Source organism: Symphalangus syndactylus, chromosome 8 (genome assembly GCF_028878055.3).
Source record: "Symphalangus syndactylus isolate Jambi chromosome 8, NHGRI_mSymSyn1-v2.1_pri, whole genome shotgun sequence".
NCBI classification, from domain to species: domain Eukaryota; kingdom Metazoa; phylum Chordata; class Mammalia; order Primates; family Hylobatidae; genus Symphalangus; species Symphalangus syndactylus.
In genome coordinates this window covers 66894712-66915314 of record NC_072430.2, presented here as the reverse complement: position 1 = coordinate 66915314, position 20603 = coordinate 66894712, and the positions used below count along the sequence as shown (strand labels likewise).

The window sequence follows — 20603 nt, the reverse complement described above, 5'->3', positions numbered from 1 at the left end:
TGCCTCAGCCTCCCAAGTAGCTGGGATTACAGGCATGCACCACTATGCCCAGCTAATTTTTGTATTTTTTAGTAGAGACGGGGTTTCACCATGTTGGCCAGACTGGTCTTGAACTCCTGACCTCAAGTGATCCACCTGCCTCGGCCTCCCAAAGTGCTGGGATTACAGGCGTGAGCCACCACACCTGGCCTGAAGATTTCTAATTTATTTTCTGATAAAAATCAGAAATATTTCACTAAACACAATCAAGATATCGAACACACTCATTACACCTAAAAGTTTCCTTATGTGGTGCTCCTTTATAATTTTCCCATTCTTCCCCACAACCCTCACAAACACTGATGTGCTTTCTGGCAATATAGATCAGGTTTTCAAAGTTGTCTGACTATTCTAGGTGTTTTACATTTCCACAGCAATTTTAGAATCAGCATGTCAACTTCTTTAATAAAAAGCCTCCTCAAATTGTGATTAGGGTTGCACTGAATCTATAGATCAATTTTTGAAGAATTATCATCTCAACAGTATTGAGTCTTCTGGTTTGTGAACATGGTATAGTTCTCCATTTATTTGGGTTTTTAGTTTCTCTCAGCAGTTTTGTAGTTTTCTGTATGCAGGTGTTTATGCATCTTTTGTCATATTTATCCCTAAGAATGTCATATTCTTTATGTTATTATATGTTGTATTATTTTAACTTCTGATTGTCTGTTGCTAGTATATATAAATCTGATTGATTTTTGTATATTGATAGTGAATATTACAATCATTCTAGCCTAATTTATTAGTTCTAGTAGCTACTTTGTTTTTAAGAGTATTTAAGGTAGAGTATTGGAGAGTACTTCAGAGTATTGGAGTAATTTTTGAAAATTCAAAAATATACAGCACCCAACAAAGTAAAATTCACAATGTTGGGCATCTACTCAGATTACCAGACAAGCAAAGAAGCATAAGAAGATGAAAATGAGTAAAGGCAACCCACACTGACAGAGATGCTAGAATTAGCAGACAAAAACGTTAAAGCATTTTATTCCATTTTCGATATAGATGATGATGTGGTCTGTGAATAAAGAGAGTTGTACTTCCTACTTTCTAATCCAGATGCCTTTTATTTCATTATTTTCTCTTTTTGCACTGGCTGAAACCTCTAGGACAATGTTGAAAAGTAGTAGTAAAGGCAGACTTCATCACCCTGTTTGGGTGAGCTTGGAGGAAAAAACATCCCGTCTTTTACCATTAAGTATGATTTAGTCATAGGTTTTTCACAGGTACCCTTTATCAGGTTGACCAAGTTCCTTTCTATTCCTAGCACGTTCAGAATTTTTTATCAGGAATGAATGTTGGATTTTGCTAAATGCCCTTTCTGTGTGTATTTAGATGATAATGTGGTTTTTCTTTCTTAGTTGTTAAGATGAAATGATTTTTGGATATTAAACCAACACTGCATTCTAGAATAAACTCCACTTGTTTATGATGTATTAACTTTTAAAATATATTACTGGATTACCTTTGCTAAACCTTTTATTTTTAATGTTTGCACCTAGGTTTATGAAGAACATTAGTCTGTAGTTTTGTTCTCTTGTAAGATTGTTGTCTAATTTTGGTGTCAGAAAAATGCTGACTCAAAATGATTCGGGAGTTATTCCTCATTCTTCAATTTTCTAGATAGGTATATATAGGATTGGCATTATTTCTTTCTTATATGTTTGGTAGAATTTACTGTATGGCATCATCTGGCCTGGAGTTTTCTTTGTGAGAATACATATAGGATTATTCAGGTTATTTATAATTGAGTGAGCTTTGGTAGTTTGTATCTCTTGTTGAAACTGTCCATTTTATTGGCATAATACTGTTCATAATACTGTCTTGTTATCTAATATTTGTAAATTCTGTCTTGATATCCCATCATTCATTTCTGATGCTTATCACTTGTTTCTTCTCTTTTTACTTTTTTTCCTGATCAATCTGTCTAGATGTTTATCATTTTTATTGCTCATCTCAAAGAATCAGATTTTTATTTCACTGACATTCTCTATTACTGTTTTTCTCCATTCCATTTCATTTATTTCTGTTCTGATCTTTATTTCCTTTCTCTGCTTACTTTGTATTATATTTGCTCATCTTTTTCTAGCTTCTTAGGTGGAAGCTGAGGATACTGATTTGAGAGCTTCTGTTTAGTGCTATAAATTTCCCTATAAGTACAGGCTGAATATCCCTATCTAAAATGCTTGGGACTAGAACTATTTCAGATTTCAGATTTTTTAGTACTTGCAGAATATATACTGATTAAACATCTCTAATCAGAAAATAGAAAATGCAAAATGCTCCAATGAGCATTTTCTTTGAGCATAATGTTGGACTTTCTTAAACATTTCTTGTAGGATAGGTCTGCTGGTGACTTGTTCTTTCAGTGTTTATAAGTCTGAAAAACTCTATTTTGCCTTTGTTTTTGAAAGAGATTTTCTCTAGGAATAGAATTTTAGGTTGACAATTTCTTTTCAGTACTTTAAAGATTTTCCACTGTCTTCTCACTTATTCTAACAATAAATCTTCCTTGTCTCTGTTCTTTTGTATATCATGAGTCCTGTTTTGAATGCTTCTAAGATGTTCTAATCAAATAAGCAATTTGATTCATGTGTCTTAGTGTAGTTTTTTTTTTCATTTTTTTTTTTGTGCTCAGGATTTGTTGAGCACTTTGGATCTGTGGGTTCATATTAATAGTTATCATCAAATATGGACAATTTTCAGCCATCTCCCCTTCTCAGTTTGTCTCCCTTTTCTCTTTCCTTTTTTTCTCTTTGTCTCTTCGTTCTTTTTTTTTTTTTTCTCATTTTTGTCCCTTTTTCTTCTGTTGTCCCTTCAAGGACACCAATCCATATTAGGCCACTTGAAATTGTCCTACAGCTTAATTATACTCTTCATTTATAAAAAAACTATTTTTTCTTTCCATGTTTCATTTTGAATATTTTCCATCTCTATGCCCTCAAATTCAAATATACGTTTTTTGCAATATTTAATCATCTGTTAATTTCATCCTTTGTTAATTCCATCAGACACTGTGGTTTTCATCTCTAGAAGTTTGACGTGGGCCTTTTTTATACCTTCCATATCTCAACTTCTTAAGCATCTTAAACAGTTATTATAACTGCTTTAATGTTTTTGTCTGCTAATTCTAGCATTTCTGTCAGTGTGGGTTGCCTTTACTCATTTTCATCTTATTATGCTTCTTTGCTTGTCTGGTAATCTGAGTAGATGCCCAACATTGTGAATTTTACTTTGTTGGGTGCTGTATATTTTTGAATTTTCAAAAATACTCCAATACTCTGAAGTACTCTCCAATACTCTACCTTAAATACTCTTAACTGGCTTGGGACCCCACCTGGGTTCCTTCTCACTATACTGTGGCCTGAAAACTTTCCCAAGGCCATAAGCTGGGGCAATTATATGGCTTCCTTGGTTTGTTTCCTATTTTTCAGGCCTCATTGTCCTTCATTACCTGATGTTCAGTTTCTTGAAAATCACTGTTTCATATATTTTGCCTACTTTATTTGATTGTTTTGGGTAGCATGGTAAATCTACTTCTTGTTACTTGATTTTGACCAGATGTGGAAGTTTATCTGCATAATAGAATTTTAAAATTGGAAATAATATTGGAGGTATTCCCTTCCTAAGCGTCATATTGTTGTTTTTTTTTTAATTTTAATTTTTGTGGGTACATAGTAGGTATATATTTATGGAGAATTTATTTGGTACAGGCGGCAATGTGAAACAAGCACATCATGGACAAAGTGGTATCCATCCCCTCAAGCATTTATCCTTTGAGTTACAAGCAATTCAATGACACTCTGTTATATGAAAATATAAAATTCAGTTATTACTGACTATAGTCACCCTGTTGTGTTATCAAATACTAGAACTAATTCTTTTCTTTTTTTTTTTTTTTTTTTGGTACCCATTAACCATCCCCACTCCCCCCCGACCATATCAAATCCCTTCTCAGCCTCCGGTAACCATCCTTCTACTTTCTATGTCTGTGAGTTAACTGTTTTGATTTTTAGATCCCACAAATAAGTAAGAACATGTGATGTTTGTCTTTCTATCTCTGGCTTATTTCACTTAACATAAGGATCTCCAGCTCCATCCTTGTTCCTGCAAATAAGCCTCATTTTATATACTCATGCATCACAAAACAATAGGGATGCATACATTCTGAGAAATGCATTGTTAGGCAATTTTGTTGTGCAAGTATCATAGAGGGTACTTGCATAAACATGGATGGTATATACATATAGCCTACTAAACACCTAGGGTATATGTATAGCCCTATTGCTCCTAAGCTACAAACCTGCACAGCACATTACTGTACTGATATTGTAGCAACTGTAACACAATGGCAATTACTGTGTATCTAAACATATCTAAGCATAGAAAAGGTACAGTAAAAATATAGTATTATAACCTTATGGGACCACTGTTGTATATGTAGCCCATTTTTGACTGAAATGTTATGCAGTACAGGATTGTATTTTGGGAACTAGAACTATATAAAAGGTTACGGTCATATACCAGTGCCAGAGTGCAAATCCAACTTTGTTTTTTTTTTTTTTTCACCTCTACTCAGTACTTTAATACTTAGGGAAACAATGAACTTTGGATATTAAAATACAAAGAAAATGAATTTGTCAATAATTCTCTGCTGTGAGTGTATGATTAAGTTTGTATTTTATGTAGATACAATAAAGTAGGTTTCTATGTTATGTAAATGTTACAGGAATATACACACACATACATACATATATATTACACATCTCTATATATATATAAAAATATATATATGTTAGATAAATTAATCTGATTTATCTCTCAGTAAGATTTGGCAGTGGTTATGTCTTTTAAAGCATGTGGGAACCAACTCTTCAAAACTGACTAGAACTTTTTCCTAGATCAGCCAAATCTCCCATTTTCAAAAATATTAGAGAACAACACATAGAGTATCAATTTCTTTCTAAGTTGAAACTACACAATCTAGGAAATTTAGGGATAGAAGCATTAATTAACAATTATCAGTTGTAAATTACAAAAATACAAACCACAATCACTACTACTTATTCCCTCCTCCAAATTTAAATGCCTTAAAGTATATGAACAAAATTGTTAATTCCTAATTTTCTCAGTGAGTATCTTTCAGCGCACTGAAAAAAATTAATAAATTGGGAGAAATACCACATACTCTGTATCTTTATTGAATATTCATAACCCATTTTAGCATACTAAAAGTTCTCACAGGCCCTGAAGTAAAGAAACCTGTTTAATGCAATGTTAACCAAACTTACAAAAAGAGATTCTGCTATCAATAACACTTAATATCACATAGAACTAGGGTTTTCAGATAACGCCTTGAGTTAATGCTGTGCTAATTTATTTTATTTCAAGAGAAATAGTAAAAGCCCCCATGTCTCATGGAAGAGATTCCTTTTACTGCCATAAACTTGAAGGGAACGCTTAGACAACATGTTACAATTGAGAGGTTTGGTGATTCATTCTTGAAAACCAATTTACACAACTGAGGGCCAAGTGCTACAAGGTAGAATACCTCACATGACCATGGTGTGCATCAGCATCAAAGTGGAATTCCACATATGATCACTGTATGTGCCGGCATCAGCTTAAATGAATTCATGTGATTCATTCATGAAAGAAAAATAACTAGTTTTACAGAATTATAAGAGATTAACAGAAAAATCATTTTGTTTTACCCTTTCTCTTTAAGGTAGACTATCATTTTATAGTTATCAATTGTCAGGCAATTGCCTTTCTAACTACATTAAGAAAATATTGCCTATAATTGCCTAACTACATTAAGAAAAGTATAGTACCTGTAAGGTTTCTCTGCATACATAGGCTATTTGCAATTCTGATAATGGTCCAGTAACTAGAAAGAAAAAGAGACCACATTGTTATACATTTAAACCTAACAGATTAGAAATAGTCTACTTTAAAAAATGACAAACTAGGCCAAGTGCAGTGGCTCACGCCTGTAATCCCAGCACTTTGCAAGGCCAAGGCAGGCGGATCACAAGGTCAAGAGCTCGAGACCATCCTGGCCAACATGGTGAAACCCCGTCTCTACTAAAAATACCAAAATTGGCTGGGCATGGTGGTGCGCACCTGTAGTCCCAGCTACTCAGAAGGCTGAGGCAGGAGAATTGCTTGAACCCGGGAGGCGGGGGTTGCAGTGAGCTGAGATCATACCACTGCACTCCAGCATGGTGGCAGAACGAGACTCGGTTTTGGAAAAAAACAAACAAACAAAAAACCAAAAAACAGACAACTATTATAAAACAACTTCTATTTATACAATTGAGTGACTTCTCTTCTGATTGTGAGCATATATTATTTCTGTCATCAAGAAACAAAAACAAAAGGTAACACTGAGAATTTTTTCAAATGTACTTTAAGAGATTTAACTCCATAACAACTGTGGTCCTTGAAAATATTAAGCACTCATGTGCAAAGCATAGTGGTAGGTCTATAGAATGCAATCCTTAACACTTTTTCAAAAATAAAGAAATACATGTAACTAGTTATACAGAGAAATAGAGAATCATAGAGATTGACTGTCCAATATATTAAAAGGCATCATATACTTTTTTAAAGATCAAGATGCTATTTCTTTAGTATAATTCTTTGCCACACCTATCAAAAGAGAGGCTTGATCCAGTACCTTATCTAAGAATTTAAAAAATAACCGTGTCACTTTTGGCAACCAGATCTCTCCCTAATATGAAATATAAAATTCTTCTTATTTCAAGAACTCAATCAGAGGCTTTGGGACTATGTCTTTCAATACCATGAGAGTAACTCTGGGGTAGTATCTGCTGGCAGTGAAACCAAATCACGTAGTCATGTGTATTCTTCATCTAGAGAAATTTCTACTGCGTATTTTTTTTTTTGTAACTATTTTATTTTTTTTTCTTTTTTATTTATTTATTATACTTTAGGTTTTAGGGTACATGTGCACAATGTGCAGGTTTGTTACATATGTATCCATGTGCCATGTTGATTTCCTGCACCCATTAACTCGTCATTTAGCATTAGGTATATCTCCTAATGCTGTCCCTCCCCCCTCCCCCCAACCCACAACAGTCCCCAGAATGTGATGTTCCCCTTCCTGTGTCCATGAGTTCTCATTGTTCAATTCCCACCTATGAGTGAGAACATGCGGTGTTTGGTTTTTTGTCTTTGCGATAGTTTACTGAGAATGATGTTTTCCAGTTTCATCCATGTCCCTACAAAGGACACGAACTCATCATTTTTTATGGCTGCATAGTATTCCATGGTGTATATGTGCCACATTTTCTTAATCCAGTCAATCGTTGTTGGACATTTGGGTTGGTTCCAACTCTTTGCTATTGTGAATAGTGCCGCAATAAACATACGTGTGCATGTGTCTTTATAGCAGCATGATTTATAGACCTTTGGGTATATACCCAGTAATGGGATGGCTGGGTCAAATGGTATTTCTAGTTCTAGATCCCTGAGGAATCGCCACACTGACTTCCACAATGGTTGAACTAGTTTACAGTCCCACCAGCAGTGTAAAAGTGTTCCTATTTCTCCACATCCTCTCCAGCACCTGTTGTTTCCTGCTTTTTTAATGATGGCCATTCTAACTGCGTATTTTAATCACTGGCTCTCTCTACCCATTCAGGAACATAAATTTTTGATTCTTAGTAACATGACAAATAGTAGTAAAAGAAAAAAAGTCACTTTAGTAACAACATCTAATTATAAGTGTAGATTTTATTGATTATTATGCTATCTAGTATACTAACTACCGGGATGGGTACTACTTAGGTTCAATTTAATTCAACAAATATCAGGTTTAATAAGAGAAAGTCAGAATTTCATGAAAAAATAAAATTAATGTTTCAAAGCTATTCTTTAAACTTAAAAGTTGCAAAAAACAAAAAAAAAAGCCAGATATCTTAAGAGTGCTCTCATTTTATAAAAATATGAATGGTTAAAAATTACAATTATGGAATAAAAACTTTTCATAGAAAAGACAGCAATTCTATTTATGTATGTATGTATGTATGTATGTATTTATTTATTGAGACAGTCTTGCTCTCTCACCCAGGCTAGAGTGCAGTGGCGTGATCTTGGCTCACTGCAACCACCGCCTCCTGGGTGCAAGTGATTCTCTTGCCTCAGTCTCCCAAGTAGCTGGGATTACAGGTGCCTGCCACCACGCTTGGCTAATTTTTGTATTTTTAGTAGGAGATGGGGTTTTACCATGTTGGCAAGGCTGGTCTCAAACTCCCGACCTTGGCCTCCCAAAGTACTGGAATTACAGGCATGAGAAGATAGCAATTCTTTATAAAATCATAGAAAAAAATTAAATCCAGTGGCACAGAGAATTTTAAATCCATATGCCTAAGAGATAGCCTAAATCATAGTAATTTGTGTATTTGTAACATTTATGTGATGTTAAAACATTTTTGTTAATAAAGAGGTAGTGATCAGTGTTTAGACGTCGGTCAGAATTTTTGTTGTTATGATTTGTTGTGACAAAATTAGATAATTATGACATTTTAAAATTGATAATTAAGTACTATATTGATAAGTTTTTATTGTAATTTAAAAGTTTACTTCTGAGCTTTGCTTTCCCTCTCCTCATTGCTTGACTAATGACTTAGTCAACTGATAGGTATTCTTTCATTTTGCTATACATTTACATTCTATATTTATACTTATAAAAATATAATTTTTAAAAGCCTAAGTATGACCAAGTATGTTATACATATTCTTTCACAACTCACTTTTTCCATTTAAAAACAAGCCTTAGGGATATATACCTAGGTCAATAATTATGAAGTAACTTCATCTTTTTAAGTGCCGCACAGTATTCCATTTTACAGGTTGAAGAGTACTTTATTTAACCACTGCTCTATTGACTGACATTTTAAAACTGAGCTCTGTAGTTACAACCTATTATTTGAAGTGAAATAGCACTTCTGTTTTTATATCTACTGTGGCTGCATTTGTAAACTGCATGACTGAAATTTGATAAGGTTTCCAATATAAAGATTTCAGCATAGAAACATTTAAAAATATTTCACGTAATTCTTCAAAACAAATTATAAAATAAGTAGCTGCAATGGGAGTTTTACTATCCCATATCCATGTTAAACAAGGAGAAGAAAAATTATAAGGATCTATGTTTAGTCTCATAAATTCTAGAAATTCAAGAAATTGCCAGCAGCAACAAAACAAATTAAAAGCTAAACAGTAGAGCCAAAACAAAACTTTCTAAACAGTATTAGAATATGTCAAATTCAACTCAGAAAACTGCCTAAATTAATAGAATACTAAATAAAATACTCAAAACTTTAAAACATACATATTAATACAAAAATATTACAGTAACAAGTAAATTGCTTTTCTGGTTAGCAGGTTAAGTTACTAAGACAGACATGTAACTTCCCTTCTGTGAGTTACCCCTTGCGTTTCAATATTTTTTTACAATGAAATTTAGGAAGTTTCATTTGTAGATAAAACACTTTCCTAGAGATATCTAAAGAGTAAAATTTGGATTATATAAATACTTTTGCATTTGTCAGTTCGCGCTCAAGCAAGTTTAACTGACTAACCAATAAAAAATAAATATAGATTTCTGTTATGCAGTGCTCCGGGAACAGAAGAACGCAAAATAGTAAGTCTACCTGTTAATTTCCGTGGTTAACTGGAAATATCAAACAACAATCATTAAAACTAAAGTATGTTTAAAATGTAAAGTTAAATTAACAGTACCATGGTAAATATCTTGAAGTGATCCGCCACCACAGTATTCCATACAAATCCATAGTTTTTCCCGACTAATACGAAAAAGAAAGAAAATTATATTAGCTAGTAATTTTCAATCACTGAAATACTCTAAGGCTCTCACTCTTTAGCACACCAAGGTTCAGAATGGACTGTGAAGTGCAACAGGAAACTGCTATGCAATCTTGCTACAATACACAGAAAAGCACATTAATTTCAGCTTTGTTCCCATCTTCAGTGGTTTAGAATATGATCAGTTTTCTAAGTTAAAACACTTATTTGTAATCACTTATAATGTTTCACTAAAATTGCCAGATGAGGTATAACTATAAAAATGGGAGTACCATTATTAATATATAATAGGGGGAAATCGTAGAAATAGGAAGACCCTAAAAAATTTAGAACTTTGCAGTGTTTAAAAACATACATATATAGTAGCACTTACATAGAAGGAAGAGAGTGTAGTAGCAAAGAATATATAAAATACAGAGAGAGATGATGCTTTTTTTTCCTCTTACCTAAGATAACTCCCAAAGTAGGCGACGATGTTACAATGTTTACATTCTTTAACCATAAATATTTCTTGTTGAATCAAAGAAAAATCATCTCCTGGAAAACAAAATAAGTTATTTATCATGTTACTCAAAATCTCTACATATGAAAAGGAGGAAGGAAAACTTTACAATAAATATTAGAGATGAGGAATGAGGCATTCTCAATACTTCCATGAAAATGTAAACTGGTAGAATCTTTCTATAAAGTCAGAAGTCTTTAAAATATACAGAATCTTTGAACCCACAATTTCACTTACAAATTTTTTTTTCTTAAGGAGATATGTACAAAGACAGATGTTTACTACAGTATGGTTTAATAATGCAAGGATGGTGAAATAAATTACAGTACAGTGTACAGTGTGTTGTGACATGAAAATAGGTTTATATTATGTGAAAAAGGAGATTACACACTATTTAAGTATATAGAAAAAGTATTTCAAAAGTAATTTTGCTTTCTTCCTTTTTGGTCTGTACTTTACAATCAAACCCATATGAGTTAATTAGAAAAAGCTACATTAGGCCAGGCAGGGTGGCTCACGCCTGTTAATTCCAGCACCTTGGGAAGCCAAGGCAGGCGGATCACTTGAGGTCAGGAGTTCAATACCAGCCTGGCCAACATGGTGAAACCCCGTTTCTACTAAAAACACAAAAATTAGATAGGTGTGGTGGTGGCACCTGTAATCTTTAAACTTGAAATGCAACTTCAAGTTTAAAATCAGTGGGCAACATAGTGAGCCTCCCTCTCCCTCCACTAAAAAAAAGTTCAGTGGTGTCCAGACAGACTCTGGCTCTAACTCAAAGTCATCTTAGAAAAACATACAAGGCCAAGAAGGAAAAACTCAGCAATTAGGTCTTAGATAAATAAACAAAATCTTCACACAAGTCAGAGATATTTTTTCCCTTTATACTTTCAAATTTTTCAGTTCAAAACCAAAACAGAGCTTTAAATATTCTTGTCATGCCATCAAAAGCTTTTAAAGATCGATCACTACTGATGTGGTTTAAACATATATTTAGTTTCGTACAAAAATTAGCTGAGCATAGTGACAGGTGCCTGTGGTCCCAGCTACTCGGGAGGCTAACGCATGAGAATCACTTGAACCTGGGAGGCGGAGGTCGCAGTGAGCTGAGAGCATGCCACTGCACTCCAGCCTGGCGACAGAGCGAGACTCTGCCTCAAAAACAAACCGAAACAAAAACCCATACATATATTTAGTTTAACTATTAATATGCCACATTTATTTATAATCATTGGAACTTTTTTTAACAGTCAATTCATGTAAACATTAACTGATAGTTCAGTTACAGAATTTCATGTTAGCAATTTTAAAGGGTTAGGGAAGCCAAACGAGGGTACAATCTTCTAACTGAATGAACGTCTGAGAGAAAACCTTTAAAGATAATCTACCTTTTATTTGTAACCTGGGAAAACATGTTATTACATAAATGGTTACGTATACCTTAAACATAAGTGTGCGAATGGCTACTTGTTACAATTGAAAATGTACTTCTTAATGGTTTTTACAATAAAAGAGGATCAAAGGAGATAATCCAAAATAGAAGATGACCTTCTGTTCCTCATTATCAGTTTAGGCAGAAGCTGTGAGTAAGCCCTGAAGGTGACAGTAGAAAGTCTGCCTACCTAGGTGCAGAGGAAAGGCCCTGCTTTCTGTGTTCACTCACGGGCACCAGAATACTTTCTTCTTTTATATCACTCCTCCATCTGAGCCTTTTCCATCATAGCATTAAAACTTCTTTACACATGCTAATTTCCCTCAAACTGGCTAAATTCTAGCCCATCTTCCATGTTTGAAAAAATATGAATTATAAAGGAAAGAAGAGTAAAGCAGCACATAATTTTGTTAATATATGTGTATTAGTCCGTTCTCACACTGCTATACGGAACTGCCCAAGACTGGGTAATTTATAAAGAAAAGAGGTTTAATTGACTTACACTTCCACGTGGCTTGGGAGCCCTCAGGAAACTTACAACCATGGCAGAAGGGGAAGCAGGCAAGTCTTACATTGTGGCAGGCGAGAGAGTGTGTGTGTTAGAGGAACTGTCAGACACTTATAAAACCATCAGATCTCATGAGAACTCACTATCATGAGAACAGCATGGGGGAAACCACCTCCATGATCCAATCACCTCCCACCAGGCCTATCCTTCAACGCCTGAGAATTACAATTCAAGATGAGATTTGGGTGGGGACACAAAGCCTAACCATATCAATATGTTATTCTTTGGATTCCCACCTACTCACTTTTAAATGTGCACAGATATACTGAGCTGTGCTGAAAAATTCTTCAGTTAAGTCTGGGATTTAGAACAGATTTTCTCACAGAGTAGCTTCACATAATATGGTGCTTAACTTCTCAATTGTGTGTAAATTCTTAAACTGACCCGTAAAAGTCAATAATATGGCTGAATTAATACTACTAGTAACAAACTACTACCTCTTGGTAGCAGTTTGAGTTCTGGGTTCCACCCTACAACTGTTTCCAGCAGCAGCTACGTGAGGTTTCTACCAGGCAAGGTAAGGTCTTGGTGGGAGTAAGTGACAACTTTTTACAGCTGTAGCTGAAAGCAAGAATTCCGAAGCACAGGTTATTAATAACTCAGATGTTTGAACTCCAGATTCAGATATATTCTTCATATATCTGCTTCACTATTATATTATTTGAAACTTTAATGCAAAGAGAGTAAAATCTTCTGTGAATTGAAACTGTACCATGGAAGAGACTTACATAAAGCTAGTGTTTTTGTAGTTTATCCTGAGAGGTAAGTAAGCTAAATATGGTTATCACAGATGTAGCTATTCTTTGATGGCCTACATCAGCCTTATAAAAATAATCTGAAATTCGGATAGTTGATTTTATTCTTTTAACTGGGTGATTTGCCAAATTAATATTACTTTCCACTGAGATGTGGCATAAAATCCACTAGGTTCAGAGAACTTAGGCTTGTAGGTTCCAGCTCTGTTGCTCACCAGCCTGGGCAACATAGAGAAATCTCATCTTTACAAAGTAATAAGCTAGGCATGGTGGCATGCACCTGTAGTCCCAGCTACTCAGGAGGCTGAGGTGGGAGGACTGCTTGAGCCCAAGAGTTTGAGGTTGCAGTGAGCTATAATCACGCCACTGCACTTCAGACTGGGGAACAGAGTGAGAGTCTGTCTCCAAAGAAAAAGGTACTTGTTTAAAGAAGAGAAATTTTATTCTTCACACCCTGACAATGTAAGGATGAGACTAGTTGAGAACCACAGAGCCCCTTATCTTATCTTCAGTTTTGGCTATATACCTATTATTTCCATCTGAATGTCTTGCTAGTACCTTACATTTAATATATGCCCTGAAGTACCAATATCTTCTCTTAAAAACCAATTTTTCTTCCTGACTTTACAGTTTCTGTTAATGACACTTTATTCTAAAGGATTAATCACTACCAGTCTGTTCATAGCCCTCCTAACAAAATCTACCACTATCCATGGCACTGTTTGTGTCATGTGACCTTCTACTAGCCGAAGGAACCAGGGTGAACAACGGACTTGAAAAGAACTAATCCAAAGCCTGGCAAGAGCTAATCACATTTGATCTCTTGAAAATGTGAATCACGGAGACTCGGTCAGTTGTCACTTACCAGCAGAATCATAATAAAAGTGAAATATTAGAACAAGAGGCCATGAATGACTATAGCTAAGATTCCTAGAGATGTCCTACTGAAAACCTGGCTGCTGAGTACATCCTTACACGGGAAAGGGAGAAATACCAGAGACTGAACGTACAGGTTGTTTTTTTTCTCCTCCTTTCTGTAAGGGTGGTTGCAGGTTCTACCAAACCACAGACAGAGACAGGAATCACTGAAGACAGATGCTTATTTCCTTGGGCTCCTCAAGAATGCATGGGTGTGTGTTTGTGTGAAAGAGAGAGAGAGAGAGAGAGAGAGATAGAGACAGAGAGACAGAGAGAGAGAGAGAGAGAGACAGAGAGTGTGTGTAAGGGAACTCAGCCTGATACTCCTAGAAAAAAAAAATGACCCCCTCAGCCAGAAAGGGGAAATATGTAGAGCCAAAAGGGATGGTAGTTCTGTATCTGAGACAGTAGACACTAGAACTAGTCCTAATTAAAATGATAAATTATTAAAAGCTCCTAAAACTGGCTTGAGCCCTGGGAGATAGCTATAAAAATTAACTAAGAAATGTAGATATTAGTTATAGCATGCTGGGTTCTAAATGATGTTAACATTGGGGGTTTGTGTTTTAAAGTTTTTTGAAAAACCACTGTATTACTGTTTAAATTAAGCATGTTCAGTAATTACTAGAGCAATGATCACAGCCTCCAACATAGTGTTTCAAGGCTGACATTAAGAGACAGATTTGCTAACAAGTGTATCAAGTACAAGATCCTGAAGGCCAAGTTTTCTGCCCCTTTTTTCTAAGCCACCTTCTGCCTAACAGGCACACTGCAACTCTAAACTACAATTTTTTACTAGAGTGGGCAGCCAACCCCCTAAAACAAGTTACACTACGAAGATACAGCCTTAGTATCTGGGGTCATCTTGAGGTGCTGGGCTTTGCTCCCAGTTTCATAGCTTTGAATACAATTAGCCAGTGACAGTGTTAGCTACCACTTGCTTCTGCTACCATCAGTGCATCAAAATAGGATCAAGTTAGACATTATTAATGCCACAATCAAAACACTTGTAAAAACACAGTAAGAAAAAAGTAGAAATCTTGGGAAGCAAAAGACTAGAATTTTAGAGCTTCCTAATAGTATCTGCAGGTTGACATAAAGCAGTTAAGCCTTCATACTCTGGAGATGAACTGGAGTAAGTCGGTTGCACCCTTGGTGTATAAGGGTCCTCTGCATTACATTTGGATTTAATACCCTCTTAAAACTTCCTTACAATCAAATGATTCCTAACAAATAGTACCTGGGAAGTGATTAAAAGCAGCAGACCTTCAGATTTTTTTCAAAAAAAGGTACTAGGCATTAAAATCTGGTTGTGGCAAGATAAAAGGCAGTAAGATTCATCACATCTCTCCCTCCAAAAATATGACAGTAGGTCATAGACTTAATACTGAGGTAATTAATTCAACCAATGTCTATAATTATGTGGATAGCTATGTTTCCTGAGCACAAAGTCTATTATCTCTCTTTTTTTTTTTTTTTTTTTTTTTTGAGATGGAGTCTCGCTCTGTCGCCCAGGCTAAAGTGCAGTGGTGTGATCTCAGCTCATTGCAACCTCTACCTCCTGGGTTCAAGTGATTCTCCTGCCCCAGCTTCCAGAGTAGCTGGGATTACTTTTTGTATTTTTAATAGAGATGGGGTTTCACCATGTTGGCCAGGATGGTCTCAAACTCCCGACTTCAGGTGATCCACCCGCCTTGGTCTCCCAAACCACTGGTATTACAGGCATGAGCCACAGCACCCAGCTTATTATCTCTTAAACTCCTAATATTGTGTTCCAAGCTATAAGCTTGAACTAATACCAAAAACTATCCTCCAACGTTACATACTGAACTCTTTTTTTTTTTTTTTTCGAGACAGGGTTTCACTCTATTGCCCAGGCTAGAGTACAGTGACACAATCTTGGCTCACTGCAGCCTTAACCCCCTGGGCTCAAGCAATTCTCCCACCTCAGCCTCCTAAGTAGCTGGGATTACAGGCACATGTCATAACACCTAGCTAATTTTTTGTATTCTTTGTAGAGCCTGGGTTTTGCCATGTTGCCCAGGCTGGCCTCGAACTTCTGAGCTCAAGCGATCTGCCTGACTCAGCCTTCCAAAGTGCTAGGATTACAGGTATGAGCCACCATACCTGGCCCGAGCTTTCAAAAAGTTAGCACATTATAATAATTCTACAAAAAGTATATTAATGAGCATTTTGCATTTGTTATTTCATCAAATATCAACTGGTTTATGCTTTTTATGTCTACTGTATTTCTACTTCATTGTTCATGTTAAAATTATTAACATGATGCTTCTGAATTGCATTTCCTATTTTAATCCTCTAATTTTTAATTAATCTCAGAATTATTAATAAATCCATGACACTGGATTTGGTAGTGATTTCCTAGATACAACACCAAAAGCACAGATAACAAAAGCAAAAACAGAGAGATGAGACGGCATCAAATTTCAAAATTGTGGCTGGGTGCAGAGGCTCACGCATAATCCCACACTTTAGAAGGCCAAAGTGGGAAGATCATATGAGCCCAGGAGTTCAAGACCAGCCTGGGCAACATAGCAAGACTGTCTCCACAAAACACACAAAAATTAGCCGGGTGTGGTGGCATGTGCCTGTAGCCCCACCTACTCAGGAGGCTGAGCTGGGAGGATCACTTGAGCCCAGGAGTTCAAGGCTGCAGTGAGCTATGATCACCACTGCACTCCAGCCTGGGTAACACAGCAAGACCCTGTCTCAAAAAAAAAAAAAAAAATGTTCACGAAAGGACACAGTCAACAAAGTGAAAGAGCAACCTATAGGAGAAAATATATGCAAATCCTGTATCTGGTAAGATATATCTGGTTGAGAAGTTAATATCCAGAATATGTAAAGAAAACTATCAGACTCATGCCTATCCTATACAGGTATCAATAACGGAAACTACCATTTCTTAAACTAAAAATAATTGTTTTATTCCATATTATTATATCCACATTAATATACTTATCTTAGAAAAGTAAGCCAGTGTAAAAAAATATAAAGAATGTAAGCCACGTACAGCGGCTCATGCCTGAAATCCCCACTATTCAGGAGGCTGGGGTGGGAGGACTGCTTGAGCCCGAGTTTGAGGCTGCACTGAGCTATGACTGCACCACTGCACTCCAGCCTGAGACTCTGTCTCAAAAAAAAGAAAAAAAAGAGAATGAAATAAAAATCACCCATAAATGTACCAGAGACACCCACTGTTAGTTTTCTGTTTGTTCAAGAGACAAAGTCTTGCTGTCACCCAGGCTGGAATGCAGGGACACGATCATTGCTCACTGCAGCCTCAAACTCCTGGGCTCAAGCAGTCCTTCTGCCTCAGCCTCCCAGGTAGCTGGGACTACAGGTATATGCTGCCACATCCAGCTAATATTTTCAAAACTTTTTAGTAGAGACATGATCTCCATTATGTTGCTCAGGCTGACACCATGAGCATTTTGATTTTTTTTCCAGTCCTGTAAGTACTATACTTATGAAGTTCTGCATATCACATACACAATTTGGACCATACTCCAGAGTTTCACAGACTATTTTCACTAATCAATATTTTGTAAGCATTGCTCATGTCATTAAAAATCACATAAAAGTTACCCAAACTGGAAAGAAGTAAGTTAAAAAATCTCTGTTCACAGATGACACGATCATATATATAGAAAATCCTAAAGTCCATTAAAAAAATCTACTAAAACAAATAAACAAATTCAGCAAAATTGTAAGATACAAAATCAAAACAGAAAAATCAGTTATGTTTCTGTACACAGTGAACAATCAGACAAGGAAATTAAGAAAACAATTTATTTACCATAGCATCAAAAAGAACAATTAGGCCGGGTGCAGTGGCTCACGCCTGTAATTCCAGCACAGGCAGATCACCTGAGGTCAGGAGTTAGAGACCAGCCTGGCCAATACGGTGAAACACTGTCTCTACTAAAAATACAAAAATTAGCTGGGCGTGGTGGCGGGCGCCTGTAATCCCAGCTGCGTGGGAGGCTGAAGAACGAGAATCACTTGAATCCGGGAGGTGGAGGTTGCAGTGAGCTGAGATCATGCCACCGCACTCCAGCCTGGGCGACAGAGTGAGAATCCATCTCAAAAAAAAAAAAAAAAAAAAAAAAAAAAGAAAGAAAGAACAATTAGAAATAAACTGAACTGAGGAACTGAAAGACTTGTGCATTAAAAACCATAAAACATTGCTGAAAGATATTAAAGATGACACAAATACGTGGAAAGACATCTCATGCTCCTGGATTGAAAAATTTAATATTATTATTATTATTGTTATTTTTTGAGACAGAGTCTTGCCTGTCACCCAGGCTGGAGTGCAGTGGCACAATCTCAACTCACTGTAACCTCTGCCTCCTGGGGTTCAAGTGATTCTTCTGCCTCAGCCTCCCGAGTACCTGGGACTACAGGTACGTGCCACCACACCGGGCTAATTTTTGTATTTTTAGTAGAGACGGGTTTCACCATATTGGCCAGGCTGGTCTCGAACTCCTGACCTCGTGATCCGCCCACCTCAGCCTCCCAAAGTGCTGAGATTACAAGCGTGAGCCACTGCACCCAACCCAACTTAATATTATTAAGATGTCAATACTACCCAAAGTGACATAAATAGCTACACAATCCCTATGAAAAATTCTGGTAACATTTTTTTTTGCAGAAATAAAAAAGAATCATTCTAAAATTTGTATAAAATTTTAAGAGACTCTCCATAGCCAAAACAATTTTGAAAAAGAAGAACAAAGTTGGAAGACTCATGCTTCCTGATTTCAAAACTTACTAAAAGCTACCATAATCAAAACAGTAGGGTACTGGCATAAAGACGGATATATTAAAGACCAGTGGAATAGAACAGACAGACCAGAAACAAACCCTCATGTAGTATATGGTTAAATGATCTTCAACAAGGGTATCAGAACTACTTGATGGGGAGAGGGCAGTCTCTTTAACAAATGGTGTTGGGGAAACTGGATATTCACATGCAAAAGAATGAAGTTGGACCCCTGCCTTAAACCATACACAAAACTTAAAATGATTTAAAGATATAAATATAAGACCCCAAACTATCAAACTCCTAGAAGAAATCACAGAAGAAAAGCTTCATGACATTGGATTTGGCAGTTATTTCTGGTATATGATACCAAAAGCGCAGGTAACAAAAAACAGATGAGACTACACATGAAATTAAAAAAAGTTTTGGTCATCAAAGGACAAAAGCAGAGTTGAAAAGGCAACCTACAGAACAGGAGAAAATATTTTCAAATCCTGTATCTAAGAAGGGTTTAATATCCAGAATATATAAAGAACTCCTACGACTCACAAGAAAAAATCAAATGACCTGATTTTAAAAATGGGAAAGGACTTGAATAGACATTTATCTAAAGATGACCTGCAAACAGCCAATAAGCACATGAAAACATGTTCAACATCTTTAATCAGAGAAACTCAAAACCACAATGACATATCACTTCACATCCATTAGGATGGCTACAATTAAAAAAAAAGCAGAAAATAAAACTGGTTAGAGGTGATGTGGAGAAGCTAGAACCCTTGTATACTGTTATTGACATTGCAAACTGGTGAGACTGCTACAGAAAACAGTATAACAGTTTCTCAACAAATTAAAGGTGGAAGTATCATATGACCAATAATCATGCTTTTAGGTTTATATCCAACAGAACTGAAAATAGGATCTCAAAGAGAGATTTGTACACCCATGTTCATAGTAGCACTATTTACAATAGCCAAGAGGTAGAGGAAATGCAGTTTGACAGAATGTCTACTGACAGATGAATAAATAAAACTGTAGTATATGAAAAACATGCAGACTTAAAAAGGAAGGAAATCCTGTCACATGCTGTAACATAGATGAACCTTGAGAACATTATGTTAAGTGAAACAGCCTAGTCAGAAAAGGACAAACACTATATGATTCCACTTATATAAAGTATCTAAAGGAGCCAAATTCATAGATACCAACAGTAGAATGGTGGTTACTAGTGGCTGTGGGGAGGCAGCAAAGAGGAGTTGTTGTTTAATGAATATAGAGTTTTAGTTTTGCATGATGAAAAATTCTAGACAACTGCTTCACAACAATGCAAATATACTTAATACTACTAAATGATGCACTTAAAAATGGTAAAGACAGCTGGGCATGGTGGCTCACGTCTGTAATCCCAGCACTTTTGGAGGCCGAGGCAGGTGGATCATCTGAGGTCAGGAGTTCAAGACCAGCCTGGCCAACATGGTGAAACCCTGTCTCTACCAAAAATATAAAAAATTAGTCGAGTGTCGTGGTGGGAGCCTGTAATCCCAGGTACTCGGGAGGCTGAGGCAGGAGAATGGCTTGATCCCGGGAGGTGGAGGTTGCAGTGAGCTGAGATTGTGCCACTGCACTCCAGCTTGGGTGACAAGAGCAAGACTCCATCTCAAGAAAAAAAAAAAAAAAATGGTTAAATGGTAAAGTTTGTGTTTTTTACTGAAATTTTAAAAATATTAAAATGATGTGAGCATAGCCTA

At 36.0% G+C, this 20603-nt stretch overlaps 1 protein-coding gene across 3 annotated transcripts in view; it reads right to left on the bottom strand.

Moving 5' to 3' along the window:
- MAP4K5 (mitogen-activated protein kinase kinase kinase kinase 5) overlaps nucleotides 1-20603 on the bottom strand; it is a 123389-nt gene that overhangs the window by 56347 nt on the left and 46439 nt on the right. For all 3 annotated transcript variants that reach the window (XM_055289433.2, XM_063644580.1, XM_055289434.2), the window contains exons 4-6: nucleotides 10338-10428; nucleotides 9808-9872; nucleotides 5871-5926 (exon numbers count right to left, since the gene is read on the bottom strand). In XM_055289433.2, the coding sequence (XP_055145408.1) occupies nucleotides 5871-5926; nucleotides 9808-9872; nucleotides 10338-10428 (212 nt within the window). The remainder of the gene's footprint in view (nucleotides 1-5870; nucleotides 5927-9807; nucleotides 9873-10337; nucleotides 10429-20603) is intronic.